General features: G+C 36.7%; 1 protein-coding gene across 1 annotated transcript in view; it reads right to left on the bottom strand.

Annotated features, from left to right (window-relative positions):
• Positions 1-988: 988 nt before the first annotated feature.
• LOC137388734 (uncharacterized) overlaps positions 989-12,431 on the bottom strand; it is an 18,687-nt gene continuing 7,244 nt past the window's right edge. The window contains exons 3-6 of the mRNA XM_068075189.1: positions 4,263-4,433; positions 3,503-3,611; positions 2,009-2,713; positions 989-1,185 (exon numbers count right to left, since the gene is read on the bottom strand). Of these exons, the coding sequence (XP_067931290.1) occupies positions 1,052-1,185; positions 2,009-2,713; positions 3,503-3,611; positions 4,263-4,433 (1,119 nt within the window). The 3' untranslated portion in view covers positions 989-1,051. The remainder of the gene's footprint in view (positions 1,186-2,008; positions 2,714-3,502; positions 3,612-4,262; positions 4,434-12,431) is intronic.

Consider the following 12,431-nt stretch of genomic DNA (forward strand, 5'->3'; position numbering starts at 1 on the left):
TTTCTCCAATTGCAGGGGGAGAGATATAAACATATAATCTTTTCCTTTCATTATTGCTATTTGTTGTATTTAATAACACCCTCACCCAGTACATTACAACTACCATTGCAGTTATCCTATTGCACTGCAGTGCTATTTGACTGCTAATATTGCATTTATCAACCATCAGTACCCTTCCTTTTTTTCCAATATCTCTTTGGTCATGGGCTGTATGATAGTGGAATTTCTAGTTTATTATATTTATTATACTGTGAAATTCAAATATCTGAACTACTACAATTTATGAGGGTTCAACCAAAATACTTCTCACCAAAAAATTAGAAAACAAAAGAATCAGACCCCACTAAAATATGGCACAGCTGAAAACCATTCAGTTCAGCTTTTGCGTCACGAGTAAATAATAATAAAATTTGTGCAAAGTATTATGTTGAAAGACAGAAGGTTGCTTTGCTCTTTGAGAAAGGCAATTATAAGCTCTTAAATGAATGCAGTCAAATGACTGAAGTAACGGCAAAATTGGCATGGCAATACTGCATACTATATAAAATTACATTATTACAAGACGGCAGAGTACAAAAATAAAAACAACTAAGTGAAAACAAAAAATACTAACACTTGATGCTTCCAAAGTTAAATTGTCAAGCCATACTCAAAAATACATAACTGCATATACTAGCAAAATCAAAACTAGCCAAAATAATTTGGAAAAATCTTTTGAAATTTTTTATTTTCAAAACAATTTTTTATGTACCATAAAATAAATGTATCAGTATAAAATATGTTACCATACTTATTTATTTAAATTAGAGAGCTAAGGTAATATAACATTAAGCTAGATATGCTTAGCATATACATGTAGAAGATTCCCATAGAACTTTGTCAAGCCATACATATATTGCATGCGCATAATGACATATTATTGGGTGAAGAGCGCAATTTTTTAGAAAGATGCAGTCACAATTCAGATACAATTAGTGAATACGGGAAGTTCTCTTTACCAATGTCAATACATTTACACCTTTTAAAACCGAAGTTGGTAATTCTATCACTTCTACTTTAACCCATAGTATAATACAGCCTTTTCCCCATTTCTTGGTATTATCAGAGTGTCTCCTGATACGCACATGTCGAATACTCTTGAAAGACTCATTTTTACTGAGTCTATAAGCTTCCCCAGATGCTTGCCTATAAAAATATATGACATCTTAGTATTGTAATAATTATTCCAAATAATAATGTTGAAAGTTTGCAAGGTAATTTGGTAATATTTATTATGAATACAACAATATAAATAATTTAGTTTTTACCCAAACTTCATCACGTTTTTAGTAGTATTCGTGACATTAATCATTTTAATATTTCACTAATAAGATATTTGTTAGCTATGTTCAGGCTTTATACCAGCTTTTATATTTTTATTTTTATCATCTATATGCTTTCATAATATAATCTTATTACAGTCTGTAGTGTATGACAGTATTACATAATATATATGTAATATAATATTTTAATATATAATATTAAAATATTAGCCTTAGAGCCACACTGTTAACACACTGTTCAGACATGCTATATCATTTACTTTCAAAGTCCAAATGATTGGTCCAATTTACCTAAACAACAGTCTACTCTTCAAATGAACCATGTAGTTTACTAGTAAGATAAAGATATCTGAGTGAGACCTCAAAGAAAGAGGCAATTTTGTTGAAGTAAATAATAGAAACAAGTCAGAAAACGTCTACAGATTAGGCGGCTCTGTTCCATAGCTCTACCATCTTTTGTAACGAAGTCAAGTCACCCAAAATATGTTGCTCTATTACTGCATACAATTCTATCAGTATGTTTAATGCCAAGCGATAAAAACACACAAAGATACAATATACACTCCTTATATCTTACTATCTTACTTAACTTAAAATATCTTGCTTCATCTTTGAGAACACCAAGAAGAGTCTAGACAAATAGCAACTAACTATACCGATGATAACAGATACAATGTAACAATTACCGGTCTCAGCCTGTAGTATATGTATCTCTGTATATACTGAGTGCACAGGTGTCACTAGTATGTAGTCCTCTTCATAGCAGGCTACTCCGCCAGGCTTATTCACTTCTGTACAAGTCCACATTATCTCCCCTGTCTCTATATGCACCCTGAACACTGTTGATGTTTGATAGGAAGATACAACTACAGATTCCTGGTCCGGAGCACAGAGAGCCATTGTGTTCCATTCACCATCTTGCAGAAAAGGAATGTTCCTAATAATCTGTCCATCTAGTGAATAGACTGTCAGACATTTATTAGACCTATTAGGGACTACTACTTTATCTCCTGTTACAACTAACTTGGTGGAATGGTCACTAGTAGACTCAGGGTGATCCCAGTTAGTTATTAGATTACCATTCAGATCCGTTACTATAACTTTATATGGATCAACTAGAAGATACAGTCTGTCGTTGTACAAACATAGTCCATCTATACATGTTCCTTTTAGCGATAAGAATGGAATTACTGTGTTAGTTGACTCTTCTATTCTATATAGAATTGGCCCACTCCCACCAGCATATGTGAACTTGTCACTATGGGCAACTGTCATATAAAATGATTTGACATGTACCATCTTTTTAAGACTAAGAGATGTTGGCGGAGGGAGTACATGGACAGATATAGCAGGAGCATCTGTCATCTGTAAATCTAGTTCCTGCACTATAGCTAAAAGCAAAGAAAAATAAACCAGCTGATGGCACAATGCAGTTTTGTTACCTTGTTTGGCAATCATTGACTGTCAGTGGAAAGAATGGTGAACCAGACACACTATGTTAAACATTTCATATTTTATTGCATCAATTGATAGATTTTCAAGTTCCAGATGACTGATCTTTTCTGGAGCGGTAAGTATGAAAATTTTCTAGTGGCATGTTACTATTGTTGTTTAATATTTTATGCAAGCCACTTAGATACTATTAAAATAAAAAAGTGCAACATATTCCTACCGAAGTTATTTTCACAAACATAAGGCAGTACTTTAAATAATATGCTCAAATAAAATGAAGGGTAATGATAGAAAAACTTTTATGAAATGTAGAGCAAAAGTACATATTTCCCCTCCTCTATTTTACCATTTGCCGTTTATCCATACAATTTGAAACATATTAACAGTGGTCAGGAAGCCGTACAAGTAAAAAATTTCATGTACATGCAGAAAGCAATTGTCAAAAACAGAGCTGACTGAAGAAGAATGTCGTGAAATTATTTACTTCTTAGACTATTGCTTTTTATTTTGTTAACGCAAACAATTATAAAAAAATTATGATTTTGCATTATATTTTTGTCAAAACAATTAAATTTGATTAGATTATTAGATTTAAAAGTAAAAAGACTTCCACATTGAACCAGCCTTTCCCAGGACTTAAGTTGGAAATCTTTGCGGATAACAAATGATCAGCTTGAAGGCTCATTTTATTCTACCATGTAAGGAATAGACTATTACGCGAAACATACTTTGAGCGGAAAGTGTCTTTTGATTGGTCAATGTCAAGGAAGGCAGATCTTCATCTATAAATCTCCTGATCTCATTGTATGTTTCTGTGAAACTGTTTACTATATCAACCTATTCAAGAGTATACATGATGTAACTATACAATGTGTGAAGTGGTAATACTAATACAACCTATCGATTACTATAAATATTGTAACTATAAAAAGAGTAATGTGAGAATTACACTGCCTGATGCAACACCAGCTCAACTAACTCAAAATATATATGTTTGATGAGATAATCAGACTACTAATACACTTTCCAGAACTAACCAAACATATGTAGCGCAATGAAATAGTAGAAAGATTATAGCATTATACAAATAATTACCGGTGAAAAAATCGAGCTGTAGTGTAGATTGAGTTGTGTAGTTAAAATTTATGTAAAGATTTTAACGATAAACTAAATGCAGACTCAAAGAAATTCATCACAATTTCTCTAAACCTGAGGTACATAGCTACAAACTACACCACCTTGGAATTTCAATGAAACCTTTTTTTATTCCCCATGAATGAGAAATACAATTCATGCATTATGATTCACATAAAATGTAATTAATGATACTTAAAAACCGTTGTAAAAATAAACGAAAAGCAACTAAAACGACTAATTCATTACAAGAAGCTAAGTTGTAGCTGAGTTTTGGAGCAAAAAATAATGTACTATAAATATGCAACAGAAAAACTCACCTCATGAAAGAATAAAATAGAAACCTGTACCTACCTCATGTGACTCTTTAAACTTAGCATCTTGTAGGAGAAGTAGAGTGTTCATCTCTGTCATCCTAACTCCTATATCTTTCTCTATGAATTCTACTAGCTGTTCTTTTGAGGTCCTTCTGTTGTCTATCAGCTCCCTCTCTAGCTCGTTGTACTTTCTATGTAACTTTGATATCTGAAGAAAACAATATACGGCATGCAAGATGAAAAGAATATTGCGCATGATACATATATGGTAAAAGTGAAACATCTATGTTGTGAAAATGGCATACATGGTTTCTCATGAACAATGACATAATCTTGGAGTGAGTTAGGCATTGAGCTGGCAAGTGTTGAAGCTTTTTAAATGCAGATCTATATATTTTGTGATGTTAATTCTTTGAAATTCAAACGTAAAAATAAATCACAACTCTACTTTCAATGTGTTGAATTATAGGCTTTTATTTTTCAAGTCAAGTCGAGGTAACGTATCAGTGAATTTTAACATTTTATTGCACCGAAGCACTATTGGAGTAAAGAACTCTAACAACTTATGGAGGCTTACTTGACTTATAAACTTTCTTAATTTTCTGCGGCTGTAAAATTTGCTCAACGGTGATAATAATTGAAAAACAATTTGTGGCTTGTTGTCAGAAAGAGAAATCAGGCGCCCTCTATGCCACTTGACTGATTAGTTGCAAGTTTGCAGATTTTATAATGAACATATTTCAAGTATTTTATGTCTGATGTACAGCCATACCTCAACAGACATGATGTACAGTCATACCTCAACAGACATGATATACAGTCATACCTCAACAGACATGATGCACAGTCATACCTCAACAGACATAATGTACAGTCATACCTCAACAGACATGATGTACAGTCATACCTCAGCAGACATGATGTACAGTCATACCTCGACAGACATGACATACATCCATACCTCAACAGACATGGTGAACAGTCATACCTCAACATACATGATGTGCAGTCATACCTCAACAGACATGATGTACAGTCATACCTCAACAGACATGATGAACAGTCATACCTCAACAGACATGATGTGCAGTCATACCTCAACAGACATGATGAACAGTCATACCTCAACAGACATGATGAACAGTCATACCTCAACAGACATGATGAACAGTCATACCTCAACAGACATGATGTACAGTCATACCTCAACAGACATGATGTACAGTCATACCTCAACAGACATGATGTACAGTCATACCTCAACAGACATGATGCACAGTCATACCTCAACTGACATAATGTACAGTCATACCTCAACAGACATGATGTACAGTCATACCTCAGCAGACATGATGTACAGTCATACCTCGACAGACATGACGTACATCCATACCTCAACAGACATGATGTACAGTCATACCTCGACAGACATGACGGACAGTCATACCTCAACAGACATGATGTACAGTCATACCTCAACAGACATGATGAACAGTCATACCTCAACAGACATGATGAATAGTCATACCTCAACAGACATGATGAACAGTCATACCTCAACAGACATGATGTGCAGTCATACCTCAACAGACATGATGTACAGTCATACCTCAACAGACATGATGAACAGTCATACCTCAACAGACATGATGAACAGTCATACCTCAACAGACATGATGAACAGTCATACCTCAACAGACATGATGAACAGTCATACCTCAACAGACATGATGAACAGTCATACCTCAACAGACATGATGAACAGTCATACCTCAACAGACATGATGTGCAGTCATACCTCAACAGACATGATGTACAGTCATACCTCAACAGACATGATGAACAGTCATACCTCAACAGACATGATGAACAGTCATACCTCAACAGACATGATGTACAGTCATACCTCAACAGACATGATGAACAGTCATACCTCAACAGACATGATGTACAGTCATACCTCAACAGACATGATGTACAGTCATACCTCAACAGACATGATGAACAGTCATACCTCAACAGACATGATGTACAGTCATACCTCAACAGACATGATGTGCAGTCATACCTCAACAGACATGATGTACAGTCATACCTCAACAGACATGATGCACAGTCATACCTCAACTGACATAATGTACAGTCATACCTCAACAGACATGATGTACAGTCATACCTCAGCAGACATGATGTACAGTCATACCTCGACAGACATGACGTACATCCATACCTCAACAGACATGATGTACAGTCATACCTCGACAGACATGACGTACAGTCATACCTCAACAGACATGATGTACAGTCATACCTCAACAGACATGATGAACAGTCATACTTCAACAGACATGATGAACAGTCATACCTCAACAGACATGATGAACAGTCATACCTCAACAGACATGATGTGCAGTCATACCTCAACAGACATGATGAACAGTCATACCTCAACAGACATGATGAACAGTCATACCTCAACAGACATGATGAACAGTCATACCTCAACAGACATGATGAACAGTCATACCTCAACAGACATGATGTGCAGTCATACCTCAACAGACATGATGTACAGTCATACCTCAACAGACATGATGAACAGTCATACCTCAACAGACATGATGTACAGTCATACCTCAACAGACATGATGAACAGTCATACCTCAACAGACATGATGAACAGTCATACCTCAACAGACATGATGAACAGTCATACCTCAACAGACATGATGTGCAGTCATACCTCAACAGACATGATGTACAGTCATACCTCAACAGACATGATGAACAATCATACCTCAACAGACATGATGTACAGTCATACCTCAACAGACATGATGTACAGTCATACCTCAACAGACATGATGAACAGTCATACCTCGACAGACATGATGTACAGTCATACCTCAACAGACATGATGTACAGTCATACCTCAACAGACATGATGAACAGTCATACCTCAACAGACATGATGAACAATCATACCTCAACAGACATGATGAACAGTCATACCTCAACAGACATGATGTACAATCATACCTCAACAGACATGATGTACAGTCATACCTCAACAGACATGATGTACAGTCATACCTCAACAGACATGATGTACAGTCATACCTCAACAGACATGACGTACAGTCATACCTCAACAGACATGACGTACAGTCATACCTCAACAGACATGATGAACAGTCATACCTCAACAGACATGATGAACAGTCATACCTCAACAGACATGATGAACAGTCATACCTCAACAGACATGATGAACAGTCATACCTCAACAGACATGATGAACAGTCATACCTCAACAGACATGATGAACAGTCATACCTCAACAGACATGATGAACAGTCATACCTCAACAGACATGATGAACAGTCATACCTCAACAGACATGATGTGCAGTCATACCTCAACAGACATGATGTACAGTCATACCTCAACAGACATGATGAACAGTCATACCTCAACAGACATGATGAACAGGCATACCTCAACAGACATGATGAACAGTCATACCTCAACAGACATGATGAACAGTCATACCTCAACAGACATGATGAACAGTCATACCTCAACAGACATGATGAACAACCATACCTCAACAGACATGATGAACAGTCATACCTCAGCAGACATGATGAACAGTCATACCTCAACAGACATGATGAACAGTCATACCTCAACAGACATGATGAACAGTCATACCTCAACAGACATGATGAACAGTCATACCTCAACAGACATGATGAACAGTCATACCTCAACAGACATGATGAACAGTCATACCTCAACAGACATGATGAACAGTCATACCTCAACAGACATGATGAACAGTCATACCTCAACAGACATGATGAACAGTCATACCTCAACAGACATGATGAACAGTCATACCTCAACAGACATGATGAACAGTCATACCTCAACAGACATGATGAACAGTCATACCTCAACAGACATGATGAACAGTCATACCTCAACAGACATGATGAACAGTCATACCTCAACAGACATGATGTACAGTCATACCTCAACAGACATGATGTACAGTCATACCTCGACAGACATGATGTACAGTCATACCTCAACAGACATGACGTACAGTCATACCTCAACAGACATGACGTACAGTCATACCTCAACAGACATGATGAACAGTCATACCTCAACAGACATGATGAACAGTCATACCTCAACAGACATGATGAACAGTCATACCTCAACAGACATGATGAACAGTCATACCTCAACAGACATGATGAACAGTCATACCTCAACAGACATGATGAACAGTCATACCTCAACAGACATGATGAACAGTCATACCTCAACAGACATGATGAACAGTCATACCTCAACAGACATGATGTGCAGTCATACCTCAACAGACATGATGTGCAGTCATACCTCAACAGACATGATGTACAGTCATACCTCAACAGACATGATGAACAGTCATACCTCAACAGACATGATGAACAGTCATACCTCAACAGACATGATGAACAGTCATACCTCAACAGACATGATGAACAGTCATACCTCAACAGACATGATGAACAATCATACCTCAACAGACATGATGAACAGTCATACCTCAGCAGACATGATGTGCAGTCATACCTCAACAGACATGATGAACAGTCATACCTCAACAGACATGATGTGCAGTCATACCTCAACAGACATGATGTACAGTCATACCTCAACAGACATGATGAACAGTCATACCTCGACAGACATGATGTACAGTCATACCTCGACAGACATGATGTACAGTCATACCTCAGCAGACATGATGTACAGTCATACCTCAACAGACATGATGTACAGTCATACCTCAACAGACATGATGAACAGTCATACCTCAACAGACATGATGAACAGTCATACCTCAACAGACATGATGAACAGTCATACCTCAACAGACATGATGAACAGTCATACCTCAACAGACATGATGTGCAGTCATACCTCAACAGACATGATGAACAGTCATACCTCAACAGACATGATGAACAGTCATACCTCAACAGACATGATGAACAGTCATACCTCAACAGACATGATGAACAGTCATACCTCAACAGACATGATGAACAGTCATACCTCAACAGACATGATGTGCAATCATACCTCAACAGACACGATGTACAGTCATACCTCAACAGACATGATGAACAGTCATACCTCAACAGACATGATGAACAGTCATACCTCAACAGACATGATGAACAGTCATACCTCAACCGACATGATGAACAGTCATACCTCAACAGACATGATGAACAGTCATACCTCAACAGACATGATGAACAGCCATACCTCAACAGACATGATGAACAGTCATACCTCAACAGACATGATGTGCAGTCATACCTCAACAGACATGATGAACAGTCATACCTCAACAGACATGATGTGCAGTCATACCTCAACAGACATGATGTACAGTCATACCTCAACAGACATGATGAACAGTCATACCTCAACAGACATGATGTACAGTCATACCTCAACAGACATGATGTACAGTCATACCTCAACAGACATGATGTACAGTCATACCTCAACAGACATGATGAACAGTCATACCTCAACAGACATGATGAACAGTCATACCTCAACAGACATGATGAACAGTCATACCTCAACAGACATGATGAACAGTCATACCTCAACAGACATGATGAACAGTCATACCTCAACAGACATGATGAACATTCATACCTCAACAGACATGATGAACAGTCATACCTCAACAGACATGATGTGCAGTCATACCTCAACAGACATGATGTACAGTCATACCTCAACAGACATGATGTACAGACATACCTCAACAGACATGATGTGCAGTCATACCTCAACAGACATGATGTACAGTCATACCTCAACAGACATGATGTACAGTCATACCTCAACAGACATGATGTACAGACATACCTCAACGGACGACACAGCTCATATATAAATTCTATTTTATCTAAAATTATTATTTCCTTTATAAAAGAACTTAACACAAATACTTATGTTCCCACGCTCTAAAAGACCACTTAAAAAAGGATATTTCAATGGAAAATTGTGTTTTTAATTGCTCTACTTCACCACCTACGCTCACAAAGTAACACAAATCTGTTCAGTCATTTTGAACTGCAGTAAAATTTAATGTTTTCATGTACAATATTGTATGAAGCTCTTGCTTTCAAGACGAACGCTCGAGACTAAAAGCGGAGTGAGAGAGAGAGACTCCACAGTAAACTGTTTAGTATGCTACACTTTTGTGCTACTACATAACATAATGTCAAGTTTAATTAACCCATTCAGTACTAATTAACTATCGGCTGACTGCCCCCAAAGCATAATTAATTTTTCAGTAGCCTTATAATTAAAATGGAGCTGCACGAAATTGAGTATTGGACTACTTTTTAAAATAATCTAGATTTGTTTCTTGTAACTTAAAGGATACATTCCAGGCTAAAGTTTGATATAAAAATCTGTAGACCTTTACAAATTCTACTAACCACAATTTCTAGGAGTTCCGTGAAAATATTTTTGATCAAAGTGAATGTCTATGTTTCAAAGCAGCTCACTAGCGGATTTTGGGTACTGACATTGTTGGATTATGTTAGATTGATAGAAAGCTTTATCAGCAGCAAATCAAAAAGAAAGATCTCTCAATTCCAAGCAATAGAACAGGTGTTACGAGCTTCTAACCAACACTACGTCACAGCACTACCAACACTACCAAACACAATGTGCTTTTTCTTGTTCCAATATAGCCTTGCCTTTGCCTAAAGCCTTTGGAGGACGACATGACTGTAAAATATAGATGTGGCACTGTGAGAAAACATTCAGAAAACAGAAACACAAGCAGAAACAAACTACAAACAAAATTGCAAACTTTATCTTGATACGTTTTTATTATGGATTTTCTGTTCGTTAAGTATTGCAAAAACGATCGTTTTTTTATTTCTCAAAATGGCTGATTTTTTGTTGCCAACAGAAAGCAATTTATTTTAGTTTGCTGTTGGTATAAAAATTAAACTAAAACGGTATAAATATAACCAGAAATCGAGTTATAAAAACGTTCGCGTAGCGATATAATAGTCGCTCTGCCCATTAGCGTCAGTATCGCAAAACTATATATATATATTTCTTTATTGAATTAAACAAAGAGCCTCTTTTTGCAGGCAGAGGAAAGACCTTAACAGTATTTAAAAATATAGATATAAATGTAATTAAGGGATAAATGATAATGACAGATTGTCTTCTTAAAATATCCTTGAATTTGTGCGTCAGTGTAGATTGCGGTGCCCGGCCCCAAGACCCACCCGAGACAAGCCTGCAGCGCAGCAAGGTCCAATACGGGAGGACACGAGACCAACAAACGACGAGAGTCGAACCATTGCACTGACTCCATGTGTGTCTGGATGTCTGGCACAAGTTATATCCCTGTTACACATCCATGCGAGCGCGAAAACTCGATACTTTACTTGAGTAAATGATCTTATATAGTATGATTTGAGAAATCATATTAACCTGTAATAATGATTGTGTAAAGAGTTACTCTACACTTGTCTCTACTGATAGGACATGTACATTATTTTATTTTATGTTATTTCATGTTGAGTACTCAAGATTTGGTTTTGCCCGGGAAGGCCATCCTTGTTAAAGGAGTATTTTGGGAGCACCAAGTAGCATTTGCACGCCCCCGTCATTCCCCGGTCACAGTCCAACCGCAAAGGACAGCGAGCAGCGCCCCAAACCCGCCACGAGTCGAGTGGCGGGTTTGGGGCGCAAACTAAACTAACTAAAACTAATCGCAAAACTAAACTATGTTGCTATTTCTGCAAAAGAGTTAATTAAAATATTATAATCATGTGTAGCATAAAAAAACCCATATATTACACTGTTAAAATATGTGTTAGAATACTTAGTTTGTTTGAAATTCACAACAGAAATTTCGGTTCTTTTTTAGTTTTTTTACCGGTTTAATTCTCTACGGTGACACGTAAAACTTACCCTTTTCCATGAGAAAGTTCTAACTTTTTTTTTGAACATTACTTTTGTTGCTATTTTCTTCACCCGAGCTGATTACCACATCTAATTCACATAAGAAGTTTGCTAACGTTCAAATAAACCTTTTCCAAAACGGCAATCAACAAATTTTCAGAACAGTTTATATCTATCGCG

Source organism: Watersipora subatra, chromosome 2, assembly GCF_963576615.1.
Source record: "Watersipora subatra chromosome 2, tzWatSuba1.1, whole genome shotgun sequence".
Lineage (NCBI taxonomy): Eukaryota > Metazoa > Bryozoa > Gymnolaemata > Cheilostomatida > Watersiporidae > Watersipora > Watersipora subatra.